This window comes from Caloenas nicobarica, chromosome 4 (assembly GCF_036013445.1).
Source record: "Caloenas nicobarica isolate bCalNic1 chromosome 4, bCalNic1.hap1, whole genome shotgun sequence".
Taxonomy (NCBI): Eukaryota; Metazoa; Chordata; class Aves; order Columbiformes; family Columbidae; genus Caloenas; species Caloenas nicobarica.
The window spans coordinates 3,633,506-3,653,561 of NC_088248.1; the positions used below are offsets into that span (position 1 = coordinate 3,633,506).

The 20,056-nt window shown below is 44.0% G+C and overlaps 1 protein-coding gene across 2 annotated transcripts in view; it reads right to left on the reverse strand.

The window, feature by feature from the left end:
• Positions 1-20,056, reverse strand: part of UNC5C (unc-5 netrin receptor C) — a 230,607-nt gene that overhangs the window by 36,173 nt on the left and 174,378 nt on the right. For both annotated transcript variants that reach the window (XM_065633582.1, XM_065633581.1), the window contains exons 4-7: positions 14,310-14,413; positions 4,973-5,153; positions 3,234-3,401; positions 1,777-1,941 (exon numbers count right to left, since the gene is read on the reverse strand). In XM_065633582.1, coding sequence (XP_065489654.1) covers positions 1,777-1,941; positions 3,234-3,401; positions 4,973-5,153; positions 14,310-14,413 — 618 coding nt within the window. The remainder of the gene's footprint in view (positions 1-1,776; positions 1,942-3,233; positions 3,402-4,972; positions 5,154-14,309; positions 14,414-20,056) is intronic.

The following is a 20,056-nucleotide window of genomic DNA, read 5'->3' on the forward strand; positions in this document are numbered from 1 at the left end:
CGGTCCTGGAGCCAAGCAGGTCAATATGTGACTCTATATTTTTCATCACCATTTTTAATATACATATATATGAAGCAGAATAGAATTCACAACAGCCTCACCCTCTCTCCCACTGAAGATCTCTGCTTTATACTCAGCATCCACTTTCACAAATAAAATGCAATACACCATCAACAGATAAATGACATCCCTATAGGGCTTTTATTCTGCTGTACTATTATATCTACTTTTGCACAAGATTTCTGCTTAAATGGCTCTCTTTATGCACATACACAAAGATGACACACACCTGTCTAAATATAATCTGATAGCAAAGAGCTCTTCTGTATGGGGAAACGTATCTTTTCTTCGTAATTTACCATAATGACTTATTCACACTGCTGGAGCTAGGGGTAACTTAGCTTCCTCGCTATAAAAGTCACCAAGGTGTTATACAGTAAGACATGGCTGGATTTTTTTTTTCTATCTTTAGAAAAGAAAAAGAGATGAGCTCTGAATCTCTCCTTTCTGTCTTCCCCATAAAAACAAACATTTTGAGAAATTACAGCTTTGTAGTCTGCTGACATTGACTAATAGTTTTTAAAGTGATAAAAGTGTTTGTGCGAGCCATGCTGAAGAAGCCTTTTGTAAATCTGGAAACCTCAGAGCAAATGGCCATGCTGTGCCATAGGGTAGCTCAGAGATCGCTGCCAGCACAGTAGCCACCTATATGGCACTTATTCAAGCAGTAGAGCTATTTATGAGACTAGTAGTGTCACTTTTCTGTCATCGTGACTATTTCAGTCAAAAGTAACCTGCCTCAGAGAACAAAAATTCCTGACTCCTTTTTCATGAGAGAACTCAAAGCATTTTATGACCTGGACACAAAGATACCAGATAGTTAGAGCCACAACTCTTCGGGCAACAGAGAGCTGAGGCTCAACAGAGAAGTACTGCAGAGACGAAGGATGAAGGAACAGGAGACAAAGGTGTATGTGAAGATTTTGGCTCAGGTTATTGTGCTAACGAAATACGAAAAGAAGTTTCAATGCACCAGCAGAACAGAGAAGACCTCGTTTTTGAGAAGGGGTGGCACGCAGAGAAGACTAATTGTTCATCAGCATACGTCAGGATCACACAAAAAGCCTACTTTTTAAAAATTCTCACTCTTATTAGTCACAAAGGCAGGACCATGGTGTGAAGAGACACAGACAGAATAGACTTTGGTGCTAGACATGATCTTCATGAGGCTGCAGCATGCTGATAACTATACACGAGGTTTGCATAGGCACTGCAAAGGTGCAGGGTACCTCTTTCTGTAACAGGGCACCCCAAATTCAACAAGGGGCATGACTCCTATATGTAGAAACACATGCACACACCATTCCTGACAGTAAGAAGCCACAAGCTGAACTGCTTTGCCAAGTTTACTCTTTTGAAAATGCTGGTTTTGTCTTAAACCCTCTACTTTTCATTTGCATTTTTGCCAAGCTTCCCTGGACAGATTCTGAGCTGGTATTAGAGACAAGGGCTGTTTGGTGGGGAAGGCAGTGAGGAGAGGGCTCTGTTATGAGACTTTATTATTCATTGTTCAGCTTGATAAACCCCAGACAGTATTACGCTCCTCCTCAGGGAAGAAGAGTGCGGTGACCAGACTAGCGCGAACTGGACTAACTCATTTCTCCACCCTACAGATAATTGCGTGACTATAGGTCATCGATGCTGCTCTGCAGCTATTGCAGGTTTTTCTGCGGCCGCACACATCCCAGACCCCGGCGGCGTCCCGGCGGCGCTTACCCTGCATGCAGAGCCCGTCGGTGCAGTTCTTGGACTGCAGCACCAGCCCCTCGCAGTCCTTGCCCCCGTTTTTCGGAGCCGGGGCCGTGCACTCCCTCCGGCGCCAGTGGGTGCACTCGGTGCCGCAGGTCGACCATTTGCTCCAGGACGTCCACTTGCCATCCACTGAGAGAAGGAAAGGACAGGACTTGTTAGGGGGTACATAAAAGTGAGACTGAGAGTGATGCACATCTCAGCAACAAGCCAGTTTGCAACTCCTGGCCATTCCCACAAGGCAGAGGGGTTGTCAGTTTGCTCTTCTTTAACTCCTATGTCTAGCCTGTAAAATGCACATCCACTCTCCCTCTCCTTTCTCTCTGCCCTGGCCCCATTTCTGCCCTTTCCTTCCCTTCTTATAATATTGTCAGCAGTTTTTCTGTGCTTAAAGTGCACAAGAAAATGAACAAGTCAGGAATCTGTGATTTTTTTTTTTTTTTTTTGGTGGGGGATGGAGGGGCATTTTTTAACACAGAAGTTAAACTTGGTCAGAAATTCCTCTTTAACAGGAAGATACTGAATGTTAAATATTTTCTATTAAAATACATATCTAGAGGCACTCCTCTATTTCACACGAGCAGAATCAGGAACGTATTTAGCACCTTTCAAAATCCCGCAAATGATTTTCAAAAGCACTAAATTGAACAGCCGAGGAACAAGCTATGAAATTGTTCCAGTGGCACAGCCTGAGACAGGAATCTGTCGCTTGAAACAATGAGCTCAAATGAAATTTCAGCTTTGAAGTTTCACCTGCCGCTAAGAACTGTAGTTGGATGGCCAAGCTTCGAAAGCTGAAGACAGCCCTTCTGCCATGGATTTGAGTGGGACTGCAGAGGTAGGAAAGCACTGGGCAATAGGACAGAAGGCAGAACTTTTGTCACAGAAAAGCCACCAACTACCTTGTGTGTCCTGAAGCAATTTTGTATTTTTCAGAAGGCTACATTAAATACCTTTTAAAGGCATGCACACACATCTCTTTCCAGTATAAATATCTTTGTATTTGAAGTCAGGTAAACACGCACCTCAAATTTAACATCCACACCCCAGTTGCTGTGATGGCCGGACTGAACACACACTGCAAATATATTTACATCACAGTTGCTTTCTGTATTCAAATTCCAGTCCTTTTCCAGAGCTTTCAACCTCCACTTCCTAAAAACTGAAGCTCTGAATGTCCTCCAAATCCCCTGAATTACCAGAGCTGGGACACGGGCGCAAGCTGTGTGCGAAAGCGGGTCTGTATCCTCTGCTGCTTGATGTAATGTGCTCACTGTTTTATCTACTTACATAATATAATTTCATATTCATTCACTGAAATGTCGAATTTATTAATAAAGAGAAGAAGGCTTTTGTAACTAATAGTCTTCTTCTGAAATGACTGGTGACTATTTATCAAGGGCTATGTACTGTTCATACTGAACCTGGACACAGAGTGGTGCAAGCTATTTTCTGAACACTCTGGCCCTCGCAGAAGGCACCGCCGTTGAGGGGGGCAGGATTGGTGCAGGTCCTCGTCCGCTTCTGAAAGCCTCTCCCACATCGGCTGTTACACACTGACCACTCAGTCCAGGTCGACCATCCTCCATTCACTGAAAAGCAAGAGAGAAAGAGTAGGATCACATTAGCAAACCATCCGGTGCGGCCCAAAGGTACCTCTGGCTCATTCTCAGATGTACCCATCATCTATGCATGCTGAGAGATCCCCCTGCTTTGATTAGAAATTTGTAATTTTCTTGCCCTTCTTTTCCAGAAGGTGATTTCAGGATGTCAGGATGACTTCACTCATCTCTCTGTGGACATAGCTGGTGGATATGAATGTCCCAGCACTTCTGTAACAGATATTTAAGCTGTTCAGAGTGAGCTCACACTACGTACATTTTTATTATTGGACTTTGGGAAGATATTTGGGAAGATATTCCCAGAACATCTCTGGGAAGATATTTACACTGACTCTCTTTTCCACTCACCTCACTTTCTGGGACAGATGGATGGAGGAAGAAGGAGCCGTGCTGTTCTATCTAATGATGCCAGCGCCAGCGTATGGATAACATACAAACTGCTCAGATTCCCTGAACTCCAATGTTTGTGATATGACACAACCCTTAAGCAACTCTGGTAGCAAATCCCATAAAAACGGCTACTCCCCTACATATGTCTCTTGATTGCGCTGTTGAAAAAAATGCTGTATATGTATGAAGAAGATCTGCAGTATGTCTACATCTTTATGTTTCTGTATTCATCACAGTTACAAAAGAGAGTGCTCTTGCATGGGCCATCCCTCAATATCACAAACACTGCTAATCAACTCAATTCAGTCAGTTTTCTATAAAAACTGATCTAAAAGGCCCTCATTGTAACTTCAGGGAAGCAACTGCTTACAATTAAATCTAACTGCCACCCTGAATATGAAATGAATATTAGGGATAATCATAGAGATTTTTTCCTACTTGTCTACCCTATAATTAAGCTGATTGTAAGGAACACCAGGACAGTCAGCTGGCACATCATCAGAGCAGGTTTTGTTCTGGTGGATACCCTTGCCTGGGATGCACTGGGGCAGTAACTTTGCAGGGGCAAAGGCTCAGACTGAGGAGGGCATCTCATCCAGCCCCTCAGCCAAAGCACAGCCATCCTCAACATTAGATTGAGGCTGCAGATGCAGATATAAGAAGACAGAACATTCTGCTGTGCTCCGACACTATTACCAGTATCTGGAAGTACAAACTTCCTTTTAGTTTTACTCTTATTTCTGAAAAGCGTCACTAGAACGTGAAATGCCTTGGTAGAAAGCAATGCCTTGGATGCTCCTGCTGGAGGAATCGCACTAATGGCTCCTTGATGTATCCAGCTGGCATGTGTTAGGGCAAGGGCAGCAACTGCCTTCTCTCCAACGAGGCAACCAGGTGTTTGTGTAGGTGTCAGCTCCTCCTTTGACACTGTCATCTGTCACCAATAAGCCAAGCCATCAGACCTGTGATTCTGAGTATTTTCGGTAATGGACCCTGACTGCAGTCGCTGCATATGGCTGCAAGTCACTGGGCATCATGGGTGGCTGGGACTGGTCACTCACCACAGTGGTTGCTGCATACAGGCATTTTGCATCCCCCTCCTGTCCCACCGCTCGTTTTGAGAGCACGTCCATCCCTAAGGCATCACTTACCATAGACAATCACAGTCGCTGTGGTGCTTTTCCTTTTGGCCACAATGTTTTTGGCGACACAAGTGTAATTGGCCGTGTCAGAAAGCCGGGCTTGCTTAATGATCAGGTTGTGATCGATGGTGATGTAAAAATTTCGGTCTTCCACGGGATCAATCACCTCTTCATTCTTCAGCCACTCCACCTTAGAGTTTCAAAGGGCCGGAGGGGAGGCAGTGAATCAGCACCAGGTCACACCACAATGGGCACAGTGTCTGTGATTACATTGCTTACCCCAGAAAGTGCAATGAGTCAAGGCACATCATGAAGGACTCACCTGAGATGTGCTGCCAGCTGAAATAAAATACCATGGCAGAAACTTGGGAGAACACCCTTCACATCAACCCTTTCCTTCAGCTCCCATTCCCTCCCACTTGTCCACACAACAGCCGTCTTTCCTAGCGCTGAAAATATCAATGCATTTTCAAATGCTGCCAGCTACAGCGCGGAGACAAGGAGCTGATCCATGTTTTCAGAGTCTGAGGCCGGGGATAAGGAAGAGGTGATAACTTCGGACCGCATCTACAAACAGACAATTCCCTTACTACATCAGAAACTCTATGACAGCAGAGATCTCACCTAGTCTTTTGTATGCCTTGTCTAATTAGGCAGTTAATTATGCAGTAACACTGTATGTCCCTGCCCTGGGTCTTACACAATGAGGCCCTATATCAGAGTAGGTCACACTAACAAATTACACGCCAATGTTCTTAAGTATGCATGCGCTCACACATACATGCATGTTATTGTTTTGCTGCAATCAGGATTAAACAAAATAGAGACAGTTACCAAGGAAATAGGGACTCACGAAGCCTACATCAGTGCTTATTTTTCCCTTTATGTAATCTGTATTTTACTTTAATAAAGCGTTATTTCCTTGGTTACGCAGAAAAATATTTTCACGTGTGATTTTTAATCTAGACAATGTTCTCTTTATTGCATTCCTAAAGAAACACCCCATTAGATCCCAGCTGACTGCTGTGAGCCACCCTAATATAATTTGGCTGCAAATCTAGTAGCTCGTTTTCATTTGAACTGAGCATGCTCTGAAGGATGGGACTGGAGCCCTGGGTGGATCAAAGCTGGGGCTTCATGTCACTGGATCACTTCAGCTTGTGCCCAGGATTTAATTAAAAGATGAAAAACATAAACACAATCAATCTGCTGGACCTGTGAGGTGCTAACTGCCAAGACCTGCTTGGATTCAAGCTGCCCGCTGTCTCTATTCCTACTTTAAGCAGCTCCAGCTCCCCTACCCCAGTCTGGGTGGGTGTACATCAAATGTGAGCTGCTTCCAAAGACATCCACCTTAGTGAATGTAAAGCCACTGCCCTGAGGAAGGCTTGACTTCAACCACTGCAGTTTGTGGTAACCTCACAGCTGTCGATACTGTATGGCTTAAAATTGGCGGTGCAAAAAGGGCTGTGGAAACAGATACATGTGCCTGCGAGGAACAGAGAAGGAAGAAAAAAAGACATAAAACTTGGGAGGCTGTATTTCTTTCTCTACAACATTCATGTTTTACCACAGAAGATAAAAGCTCTTAGTCAATAACCTTGTTTTCCTCGCCAGGATGACTAAAATTGTTCTTCTTCCTTTCTTGAATCCTAATAGGTATCAGGTATAATCAAGATAGACAGACTCCTGTTCAGTCCGTGGAAATACCTAGCTGCTGCCTTACCCGCAGATCGAGTCTGCATGCATCCCAGACTGAAAAACAAGCCAGAAGCTTACTGTCCATCAGTGGTAGGCTGCCACTTAACCCCTGCCTCTCACACAAAATAACTTTTTTGGTTTTTAATACCATTATTTATTTGTGAGATGGAGTACAGACTTGTGTTAGGATGCTAAAAGACGCTACATGAACCACCACAGCCCTGCACATACCACCTTCAAATCCACGTGGACTTTTCCTGTGCTCGGCACGTTAAGGACATCAGGATGCCAGTGAGGACAGGACTACAGTCTGCATCGTCTAAGGCTCGGTCCAAACTACTTCTGGTATGCCTATCCAAGCATGTACTCTAGCAGCCCTCAGCACTATGCAAGGCTCCATGCCCAAGCATGTGGTTCTCTTTTTCCTGTACTCTGCGACCGTTTCCACAAAAACACAGACATGCATATTCAGTCTGGGTCTCAGCTGATTAGATAAAATTAAAGCTATAAGCATTAAATTCCCTGTCATGCCTGCAAAAATGCCGAAGAGGATATGAAAACAGGAGTTGCCAATATCAGAAAAAAATATACTCTGTGTAATTCAGTATACTGCCTCTGGCTCTTCATGAAATCTCTTAGGAAAAAGATCCTTTTCACCTAATGGCTTATAGGATTTGCTAACATTAAAACATTAAGTTTGCAGAACAACAGGATATTTTATTTTTTTTTCTGAAAAATCTGCTTTGCCAGTACATTGGTACTGTGTGTGCATGTCTAAACCCCATCTCTTTTACAAGATACCACTTTAATATATCGGTCTTCTTCTAGCATCCAGGTTTTTATGATGAGTCTGTTCATATTGCAAACTATAATGTTGTCAAATCTGAAGGGAGGAATTGATTGGCGATTTGACAAGAGGCGGGAGTCTCCTTCCATACACATTTTAGCCACCAGTAGAGCAACACAAAAAAGAGCACGCCCCTCGAGGCAGCAGTTGTGTTTTCTCCCTCAGTCCTTGTAGAAATGGCAACTAATAAACACACTACAACGTGTGAGAATTCTGTTGGTACTTATTTTCAGTTACTAGTGGCCTCATTTTTTCTGGCGCAGGTTCCTGCAGTGCTCCGCACCTCAGATGTACTTTTTCGAGGCATCCAGAACAGGTGGGAGCAGGGTGGGTTTGTCATGTAAGTAGGAAGAGATCAGGTGTTAAATACGAAAGAGAAGAGAACAAAGCGGAACAAGACAGTGTGATTTATGAATGACGAGTATGCAAACTGTTATTACAGACGTGAAAGGCAACCATCTCTCTTGATGCCATGTCATTCCCCAAGGTGCAGAGCCCTCCCTGAAGTAGGCTGCTCATCCAGTCAATGCAGAAACTCATCCTGGATTGAATTCCGCTGCCTGAATGACGGTGACTGGCGCCCTGGGGAAGCCACCATGCTCACAAGGTGCTAATGGATGAGGCATCAGACATTGATGTGCCAGAGGCCTGCACCCCTCTGGGTGAGTGTCCAGAGGGGCAGCAGGATATCCACGGACATCTCAAAGTGCACAAGATGCCTGTCTTCAGGGTCATCCCAAATCACACCCTCACGGCTTCATTTTTCAACTCTCTGTAGATGTTTGTAGGGTAGATGTTTGCTTTTGCCTAACTATTGAGGATGTAAATTCACTAGCTATAGTCACAATTCCTGAACAGATACCCACCTGTATTTATTCTGTTAAATCAGACACATCCCACCAACTGTTATTAGTAAATGTGTGGATGGCTGTATGCACAGAGATTGGCAACAATACCACCATGAAGGATGGGGTAAGTGCTCCCTTGTGGAGATGACAGCTATGGAAAATTACAGCAACACGCAACTGCTTTTTTCTCACACACCAGCCCCCTGCAACAAAGCAGGCACAAAATCCCCATTTCTTTTTCAAGTTTTCTACTCAAGAAGGTATTTTTGTTATATGTTTGCAAACTGACTAGCAAGAGAAGGCCCCTTTGTCGAGGTGTGAGAGCAGCGAATGAAATCCTGACTCCCAGTGACTGCTGAGAAGGTGAAGTGCACCCAGAGTCAGCTACTTTTTGCTCAGAGGTCCTCAGTATGTAATTTGCCAAGCAGTGAGGCCCCGGGCTCCTGCCAGCTGTGCTGGATCTATACATCCAGCGCTGCGAACACACCGCTAAGCCCGCCACCAGACCGAGCCATCCCCACAACTGGCTGAGGAAAGCACACGATGCTGGAATTTAGAGCAACACACCTTGTAGCGCCTTTTCTGTCCTCCCACTCCCCAGCGAGAGACAGATGTGTTGTCTCTAATTATTCGCTGATTGGTATCGGGAGATACATTAACATAATTGGTGCATTTGTTCTAATTAACAGAGGGAACCTGCCACATGCCACCCAACATGAAAAATGAGACCATCAGCAAGAACAGAAAACCCGCAATCACTGCCCCGGCTGTACCTCGGTGCTCAGCCAGAGCGGTGCTGGATGTGCAGGATGTTTCCAGCAGCAGCCTGAAATAAGGCAGCACACACGAAGACTAAGACTTGAAAAGCCAGGCCAGGCTTCTGTGCAGACTAAACGAACATGGGGATCATAAATCACACAAGTGATTACATACGCAGGAAAACCCATTACAGAAGCTAATTGCTGACACAAATTTAGCCATGCCAAGTTACTAGCATTACTAGACATTCAAATCTCTTGGCACACTTGCATATGCGTGACTGTTTTAGAATCTGGTAGAGCAACAGCACGTCTGTTCCAAAAGAAACCCAAGAATGGAAAAGGGATGCGAGCTCGTCTAGATCGCCCCTCCTGATTGTACGAGTCGTTCCTTACAGCTCTTGCAATCTCAAGAGGGAAGTCAGCAGGGTACAAGTCCTGGATCCTGGTCTCTCATTGCGTCCACAGCACCAAGCTGCCCTACAGTCATCTTCAGACTGGAGAGTACCTGCCAAAACCAGCAAATCTTCTACCTTCTAGACACAGGCAAAGCTTTCTGGTGCCCATGAGTGCAAATCTCCAGAAGGAACAAGAAGCAAACAACCTCAAAGAAGTGCCCTGACCACCCACCAGCAGACTGGGGTGTAAAAAGTATGTATTATAAAAAGGAACAGAAAAGCATGGGACCGGACACTGACAATTACAGGGAGCTTTATCCTGTGCTTCTGGACCTTACCCAAGGCCAGACCTTGCATCCAGTGGTTCTCCAGGGCAAAAGGAATGAGCAGCCCTCATTCATTTTGGGCTGTGCTCCTTCTGCACACAAACCCACCTTCCCCTCCTTGCTCTTCCTCCCACTGACACCTGAAGGCAGTCCTGCTGTATGTTGCAAGGCACCGCAAAGGACAGTGTCACTTCCCAGCTAATTAGTATTTATGGCCACAAACTCCTCTACTCGCCTCTCTTAGAGCTCGCTTTCCTGCTGGGAATATAAAACACTGTCTCTGTGACACACACCTGCATGGAAATGCATACACATGAACTCCCAATTAAGGGATAACTGCTGCAAAACAGAAGTGGCTCTCATGAAACAAAGCAAACAGCAGTCGTATTAATAATCAATTAGATGGAGCAGCCACCTGATGCTGCCTATTTGGAGAAGTCCCCAGCTCCCATCAGGTTTTGCCTGTGCAAGAGCAGCTGAATAAAGTCTGTGTCACAGTCAGCTTGACTTGGCAAAACACCCTCTTCTGCCTCTCAACTCAGGGATGCTTTTGCCCTTGCTCTAGTTCCTAATTAAAGCTATGAACGTAGATAAATATCACATTCAGTTTTAAACCCAACTGGGTCACCAAATTGTACATTTCACCCTGTTCTGCAATTAAACTACACCATGAAACACCTCAATTATTATTAAAGAAGAATTTTTCGCCCTGTTAAGGGCATCACAAATCACACATTTCAATGCAAAAGTTCATCTGGCGGCTTATGGCATATTAACCAATCTCACATCTCATTGATGTTTTGATCTATAACCTATCGCAATGAGCTAATCTGATGTGACACGATGTCTCTGACTGTATTTTGTCATGTGGAATACGATGCTGGCATCTTTCAAAGAACAAATTAAATGAGCTAACAGGTTAATTGCTTATAACTCTGCCATTACTGTTGGAGCATGGCAGAATAGGATCCTTCCTGACTTCTCAGGCTGGGTTTGAAAAAATACACATGCAGAAGAGAGTGGAATTGAAATGGATGTTTCTGATGGCACTGGGGAGCTGCAACTCTCTGATCTCTGCTGAGCACCGGCAGCTCCTGCCGAGCCTGGTGGGTCAGGCTGCTCATCTCACCACCTGATCCTATTCCTCCCCATTGAGGAAAAGCAGGAGGCAGGGAAGTATGGAACTGGGGCAGGGGGTTGTTTGGTTTTATGTCCATTCCTTTTTGTTTTTTTTTTTTTCTCCAGCAAATTTGCCCCTTCACTCCTCAACTACGTGTGGAAACCTCAGTGTAAGAACGCCTGTGCTGAGTCCTTCCGCTGCCATGTATAGGAAAAGACAAAGCATTTACCTGGGTGTTTCACTAACCTGTAGGTAGGTTCAGTTTAATATTGGCTATAAAACCAGGAGTGGGGAGGCAAGACACAGTGCAGCTGGCACCAAAGCTGCTCAGGGGCATATGGCTGCAGAGAAGCTAAATCCCAGAGCCCAAGCAAACCCTCGGTTCCTTACTTTGTCCCAAGTGAACAAGCAAGATGTACTTTGATTTGACCTCGGGCCATGAGGCTGGTGTATTTTAACACACCTTCTTCTATTTGGATATTTGGCTTTTTTTTTTTTTTTTTTTAGTGGCCATGATCTGAGCCAACTCTAATGCTTGTCATGTCCTTTTGGATCTGAGGGACTGGCAAGTGCTGACTTAAAAGCTTTGCCTGTCCACCTCTGTCTTTGTCCTTCTTGCCCTGTGGAGCAGCTGTATGCTGCTATGTGGTTCAGCTTTTCAGTAATAGTAAGAGCTGCTCTAGCATTGATCCACAAGAGCTTGACACAGTTAATTGCAATTAAATATGCTGGGAATTCTAAGACTAAATTCCCCAGCTGCTGAAAAGAGGACAGAATGTATCCCTGAGTGTGGTTGTTCCCACCAATTTGAAATATCAGGAAAAAAAAATGAAGAGGGAGAATAAAATCAAAGAGAAAAAGCAAGGGGAAGGTACTGGGACTCTGGGCTCCAGCATTCCATTACACTGAGCGTGTGTTTTGTACACTTTCACAGCATAAGCTTTTCTTCCTCTGTTTTGGTGTTAAATCCAGTGACTACTTCAGAAGCTGGTAAGTGGGAAAAAACCAAACCAAAACCAAAAGAAAACACAGTTCCCAGAGTGTGAAGGGCCTGAGGTACCTCCTTACCAAAGCATTTGGAAATGCTGCTCACAGCTGCAGCATATGGGTTACCCTACTTGGAATCAAAACGGTCTTTCGACAAGATGGAAACAGCCTCAGCCTGCTGCCCGCCTGCTCCCGAGTCCTTTCTGACTTAGTTACCTGTACTGTCATTATCAGAAACTTCTCCAAACAAATAAACGAAGTGTTAAACAAAGAACTCATTCATCTCTAAATTAAAATAACTATGTAATCTTTCAACCCACCAAGTTACCTTTCATCTTTCCATTTTTTTAAATTTATCTTACCAGCTTCGGCAAGTGGCTGTAATGAAGTGTCACATTAAGGTATTCATATTCATTAGTGTTCAGGTCTTTGTTCTTTTAATAGTGTTGGAAAGAATCTACAAAGAGGCTGTATTAGGCGGATGTCCAATCTTGGTGTTTGATCTCCTTTTGACTTCAAAAGTCAGAAGAGGAAAAAAAACCAACGCTGAGAACGGTTCTTTTGAATGTCAGATGGGGACTATACGATTTCTGAGCCTGTCAAGTATTAATTGGTGTCTGCCCCGACCACGGTACAAATAAGATTCAGATCCGGTTAATGTACAGTCATGAATCTTGGCTATTGACAGAGTGAGCCAGGATACTAGAAGATGGGGAAAAGGGCAATTATTATGAGAGCAGCTCACAGAGGATCTTTTCAGAGATGTTGTACTAGGAAACAGACGTGGCTAGTGGAGCACCTTCTTTTTTGCCTTTACAGCAGCTCAGTGGAAGGAGGACACATTCAATTTGACTTAAGAGAAAAAATGACAAGTGCTAATGGCTCTTGCAGACCAAGTTCCCCCTCTACACACCATGGTAAATCATACTGTTCAGGATGCAGCCATTACAGACCTTTCCAAGGAAATAACTGGACTGGCTGCTGACATTGCAGAGGTGCTTGTAACACAGCATTCAAACAAGCTACCCATCATCATCAATGTCCATTTCTAGCAAAGGTAATGAAGTTCCCTAGTATGGCCCTGCACCTCCAGAGCAACATATCTTGTTGCAAACACTCTTGTCACGGCAAAACAGCAAGTTGATCTGATGCAAAAAAGCATCAGAAAGGAAAATAAAAAATTGCTGCTCAATTCCTGAGCAAAGCCAACTGATTACTATTAAAGTTGTCAGCAAGCTGGGTCTGCAGACCTAAATGCTCTTTACAGTTTTGGGGATCTTAACAGGGAAAGGAAACAGCCTACACAAAAAGAAAATGGGAAAACCCCTCTATGCTAATTATTCCTTCTGATGTTTGTGGACACATTTCTGCAATTATGATTAAATCTAAACTTGGGTTAGATGGGGAGGTAACACTTTAAGCTTCATCTCCTGAGAAATCAGTCATCGGCGCTGAGTGACAACCATTTTGCTACTGAGCCACGACAGCCTAACTTATCCTAATGCAAATTGGCAACAGTTTCGTCTGTGCGTGGCAGAGGAAATCCGAGGAGAATTCAGATAGGGGAATTACCACCATTAACAATCAATTTTTCTCTTACCAGCCTCAGCGGATTTAGGATTTCAGAGGCCTCCGTGTGACTCAGAGCAACGAGTCTTAAGATGGAGCCACCGCTGAACTTCGGAAGCTCCTGTTCACGGGGACACCCAACTGCCATTGGTGGGCACAGATTTTGCTGAAGGGTTTGACACTCCTGCCAGGTGGAGGGCAGGCTGCCCACCCTGGGTTTATTTAAATGCCAGTAGGAAAACCAGACGAGCCCCTGAAGATGGATTATTAGGCAGATATATCCCTTACTTGCCCCCACCTCATGCTGCTCCACCTGGGAGCCTGTACTGGACCATGGTACATCTTCTTGTGCAGAGCTGGCTGGTGCGCACACAAACACGTGCATGAAATATAATCTGGTAAACTAAAAATTAAAACACCTTTATACTATGCCTGAAAGGTGCCCCTCAGAATAAGTGAAATGTTTTTTTCTTTAAAAGGAAAAGGAAAAATATTAGGCTGGTATTAAAGTGCTTCACCAGCTACATGTCCTTTGGATGCCAGATTTAACTGTGATTTCTGAAAGGGAAGAGAAAAAAGAAACAAAACCGCCTGCAGCTCTGCCCAGCAAGACACCATAATCCAAAGCCATTAATCAGGTCCCAATCAATCTTGTCTACCAGCAGCAGTCAGTCAGCTCTTCATTACCACCCATTCATCATGCCATGCCCTAACTCACTGCACCATTAGCCACCCATCAGCTCAGGCCTTAGCCAGGATGTCCGAGTGCCAGGACACTGATTTGCTGCTCACCTCAGCTACTGGGATGCCTTCAGGTGGACGGCACTGGAGCAGCACCTCTTGTTCCAGGGACACTTCTTTTCCCAAGGGCTCCTGCTCAAAAGTTTTTCGGAGATCTGGGGCATGAGGTAGAAGTAAAATAAAAAAGAATTAGTAGTATTAATAGCTGGTTGTTTAAATTACATTTGATTGCCATACTGCATAAATGTGGGAGATCTCTCTAAACAGAGAAAATAACATTTCTGCTCCTGGGAGAGCGAAGCACTTAAAAAAGGCTGGAACATGTTTTCACTTCATTCCAACATTAAGCGGTCAAAGGTTCCATAGTGGATTTATTATTTATATTGTGGTAGAGTATGTGAACTCAGTGAGGATCCAAGGCCTCACTGTGGAAGGTCATGTCCAGACACAGATCAAAAAGCAAAACACATCCTTTCTTCAGATAACTTACATTTGGTAAACAATACCAGTGAAGTACTAAAGAAAGTTATGGAAAATTAAACAAATCTGTAAAACTACAGCACATAAGCTGAGTTGCCTTAAGCTTATGGTTGAAAGTGCTCACGCTGTGATTTAATGTACTTTTAGTTTATAAGCATTAACTTTACAGCTTCAGCTAACTTGTCTTCACCTTATCATTATCCCTGTAGCACTAAATAGATAATAATCATCATCATAATGTGGAGCTGAACCATGCTTGGATCCCTGCACAGCACCATGGAAGAGTGGCAGGCAGAGAAGGCATCGAATGCCCCTCCGAACATCAGATCAGTTCATCGGAGTGGACAGCTGTGCACTCGGAGGTTTTTTTGTACGCTTCTGTAAAATCTTTGCGTTGGTGCTAAAATGGACTTGAGAAGATCCCTCCCTATCACTAGCTCTGTATTTCTGCCATGGACTGGCTCCCTCTCTGCTGTGCCAGGGAGAATGGGGTTTTGGAGAACCGAGCATTCAGCCCCAGTAGTGACTGGGGTATTTCTCCCTGCTGCTGGTTTCTGCTGCAAACAGGCATGGGGCCATGTTCAAAGTCACATCAGAGAACTGGCCTGACTTTAAAAAAAGACCTCGTAAAAATGGTTATTTTTATTTTACTTTTTGTTCTGAAGTCAGACCAGTTCCCTATGCCAGCTCACGGTGAGGTTGTACAAATACTTGTGTCATACTGGAAATAAACAATACGGGAACAATTTAAAAGCCAAATACTTCATATTTTGAAGACATAACCTGCGGCTGTGCTGGAAAACAGATCGCTGAATTGAACAGTTTATAAATAAACCATCCAGAGAGCTTGGGTTTTTTTCATCTAGATTACCTCCAAGATCTGATTTACAGCTGACCCCACAAGGAACTACATCAGCACTACCAAAAGGCAAAGCCACCAAAATCAGCTCCTCCAAAACTCACCTTTGCATAGCAGGAGACCTCTGTCTCTTAGCTTATATCGGGAAAATGCGTTTGTTCAGCTACCTGGAATTGAACGTTACTCTAGCTGTACCATGGAAAAGCTCTGTGATAGCTGCAAATGCTGATTTTAATTCCACACCAGGTACACCTTAGTGCATCTAACACATACATATATGTGTACAGTGCAAACAATTATAACAGATGTATCGCGCTCTACTATCATGGTTGAGGATAAATGAGAAAGTTACCATGCTGGTAACAGAAGTATATAAGCACAGTAATAAATAGTACATTAATAACAGCTTTCAGGTGTTCAGATATGGAGGGATGAAGACAATAGAGGCAGATTAGATAGATAATAATTGAGTTTTTTCATTGACATGTTGATTTACTGTCCTGCCTGCCTTCCTGGAACATTAATAGAGCTCTGGAGTTCTCTATAGCCTCACGTGTGCAATAATCCCCTTTAAAAAAAAAACCAAAATAAAACAAAGCCAACAAATGTTAGTGCATATAAGAGTAAATAGCATTAGTCTAGAAACGTGTAATAACAGTGAAAAAAATCCCACTTTAACCTCTTTGTTATCAACAGCTGGAATTGCTGGTTCCGAACACCCTTTTTCCCCGGGAACCGCTGCAGTGGTTTCCCAGCGGGACCCCGACCCCCTCTGCCTGCAGAGCCCCCCGTGTGCGGAAGCTTTAACGGCACCGTTGGATTCGAGCGGGTCAATGATCCACAAACTAAAAATACACTAAGTAGGGGCCTTGACATAATGTAGTCAGTATAGACAGTAATGTTCTCAAAGGAGCCATTAGATACTATCGAGTAAATGATACTTATGTGTGAAAAAAAAAAAAAACATAATAATGTATTTACAAGCTCGGGAGCTGTTATACCCTGTTCTGTTGGCTCCCTCCCACATGTTCACAGCTTCAACCCCCCAGAATTACCCACCACCCCCTGCCACAGCCCTGCCACCTACAAACAGCTGCAGATTGCAGCTGTGCAAGGCAAGTTTTACCTAACCAAGAATAAGGTTCGCTGGTTGTAACACACAAACGAGTTCAAAAAGTGGTTTTTTAAGTGAGGAAGAAGTGAAGGGCCTGGACAAACAGCTTCATAACCTGCTCCAGTTATCATGAAACACCCTGCTGGGACAGCACTGGCTTTTGAAATGACCGCTTTTTTTTTTTTTTTATGGCCCTTGCATTATCATTTCTGTGGATAACAAAGACGTCCTTCTAATTCTTCAATCTTCGGCTTCCTTTGCCGTTTAACAATTATAGTCATCATGGCAGCTTCACACTGTCGACCAGGAGTAGGTGAGCTCGCTAATGTGCTGAGGGACTTTGGAGATTTTCCAAGCAGAGCCTTTCCAATAACATTTTTCACTGTTTCAAAACGTCATATAAGTTACAATTGCTTGCAAGCAAGGACAGAAGGGATCTATTTTCTGAGAGAACGGTAAAAGATGAATAAAATACATCCCATTTAAAAAAAAAAAAAGTTTTAACAATCATCAGATTGCCTGAAAAAGCAAAACAATAAAATATTTGATCCATTCTGGGGCAGGACCTCTTTGTCTGTGAAGAGAGAGTGTGAATTATTAAAGCCCCGGGTCGGCAGCAGCCTGGTTAATGTGATGCTGAGAGAGCCTTCTCCACCCTCACCTACAATAGGGAGAGACAAGAGAAAGGCAGTTGCACGTTTTTTTACCATTATTACTTCGGTAATGTAGAATAATCCCTGATTGTATTAGCAATAGTCTCCTCCTGTTTATACAGGTAATATTGCTGCCACGGCTCATCTCTTTGGAGCGGAGCGAGCCCTGGTACAAAGCGATGCTGTGGGGTCTGCCTCGTTTTTCTCACCAGTTCTCTTACACGTGTCACCCAGCTGCAGGTGGGGATGTCACCGCCAGGCTCGGGGGACAGCCTGCACCCCCACCCAGCATTTCCTCTGCCTCTAACTTCCCTTCAAGGCTGTCTTCATAAAAAGAAACCAAGGAGAAGAATTAAAATTCTGGTCTGGCACCTCCAGCCAGATTCTATTTTCTTTAGTAATGTATAGCCTCAGTAAATTCAGAGGAGGTTCTTGTGGCATATATCGCACATTTACAGCATACTTAAGACGAGACTTCCCTCCAAGTCTCCTGAAATACTCCCGCACAACCCTCTCTGGTAGGGACAGATGGCTCCATTGAAATGAATTTCCACAAGCATAAAGCTGAACCAGTATAATGGGAAATCAAAATCTCAGTGTACACCATGGTGTTAGCTTTATTCCTGAATCGCTGTGCTTTTTGGGCAGAGGGGCATTAGATCTTGATTTTGATGCACTGCTAAATGACTCATTTTATGTTTAATGCATTTTTAGCTTACAAACCGCTCAAAAGTTGCTTGTTTGCCTGCTAAAGTTAATAGTTTCTACATGAACTCATGGCATTTCCCTACTTCTTTTTCCTCCTGTCAGCTTCTAAGAATGAGCAAAGAATGACCCTATTCTTCTTTTTAATCAAATGTATTTTATCTCTTTGCTGTTATGGGTTTTGCTGTGATGGGTGGGTGGGTAAAACTTTAAGGATATCTTTTATCATTTCTGAGAAACATGATAAGAGGCAGGCCAGATGCCTTCAAGGCAGTGCTAATGCAACAGTGACTAATGAATGAGCATGAAAAACGGACACTTGTCAGCCAGGAATTAGATGTAAACCAGAAACGAACAGAACAATGCAGCATTACTGTCAAGGAAAGATGGATTTCTGCCCTTGGTAGACCTTAAAGACTCTTTACTCTGTGCTCTTTCTAGTAACTCCAAGATCAACTTCCATTCTATAACAAACAATTCAAAAAATGAGCAAGCTTTAAGAGCACAAAAAGAAAACCCATATTATTTTCTATTCAACTTTCGTATTAACTATGCCCATTGAGACAAGTACATTTGGTGTGTGCCTTCCGAGAAACAAGGTTTTAAGAATGTGAAAAGACCTTCACAAGAAGTACATATTTCCATACAGAAGATAGTTTGCTTTCTATGGGTAAGTATATACAGGCATCCATATAAAACCAAATATGCGATAAGCAAAAAATGCAATTAAAATGCTAGAAAAAGAAGGGAATAAGGCGTGGTATTATTTTACCCATTATTAGAGGATCAATGGGTAGCCAAGCGCTCCACATCAAGTCTGCCTCCTACCATTGAGAGTGTTCTCAAGAGGCAAGATTCAGTTCTGCTTTAATTTTACCTAGCCTAATAAGAAATACCCTAACAGAAAAATAATTGTGGAAAAAGAGTGGAAAAATGCTACTAATGAAAGAGGATCCACATGCTTGTGAAAATACATCTCACTGCATTTATTCCTGAACTTGGATGACTGCTGCTGTTTCAGAGAAACTTTAAAAACTTGTAAAACTGGCCTGTTGCTCTTCCATCACTTTCCACGATATGGGTGGAGTTAAGAGACACCTTTTTTTCTGCAAAAAAAAGGCATTAGACCCTGAATTGCGATTCTAAAGGTAAGAAACCATGTGCTATCAGGCATACTTTGGCTTCTCTTTTCTCTTCACAGCTGAATCTATGACCTTTGTGCGGGGATCAATCACACTGGTGGGTAAGTAATGGAAAGGTTAGGTACAAAAAACCCCTCTTTTTTAAATTTCATTTTGTCCTTGTGTGGTTCCAGCTCTCTGTTGTTAATCAGATCAAACCAGAGTTCCACTGAGACAGTCACAGGAGTGCCTGGAGTCTGTAACCCAGGGGATCCCTCTGAAGCCTCTATCAATCGCCTGGCCCTGCAGAGCCCCCGGCTGTAGCAACCACACGCTGGGGTGGATCAAAGCCGCCTGCCCTCCCTCCCTGTGCCCGCTGCTGCTCACGGGGTGGGATCACAGCTGGACAGGGCTGTGCTCTCCGCCCGCCCAAGCACCAGCAGCTGGAGCTGAGGACAGAGCAAATAACTCGACACCTTGAAACTCCATCTCTCTGCTCAGTACACAACTCTGTGCTGCTCTTACCTTCTCTGGAGAATCACAGAATCACAGAATGTCAGGGACTGGAAGGGACCTCGAAAGGTGATCCCGTCCAATCCCCCCGCCGGAGCAGGAACACCCAGAGGAGGTTACACAGGAAGGTGTCCAGGCGGGTTGGAATGTCTGCAGAGAAGGAGACTCCACAACCTCCCTGGGCAGCCTGGGCCAGGCTCTGCCACCCTCACCATGAAGAAGTTTCTTCTCACATTTAAGTGGAACCTTCTGTGTTCCAGTTTGTACCCATTGCCCCTTGTCCTATCATTGGTTGTCACCGAGAAGAGCCTGGCTCCATCCTCCTGACACCCACCCTTTATATATTTATAAAC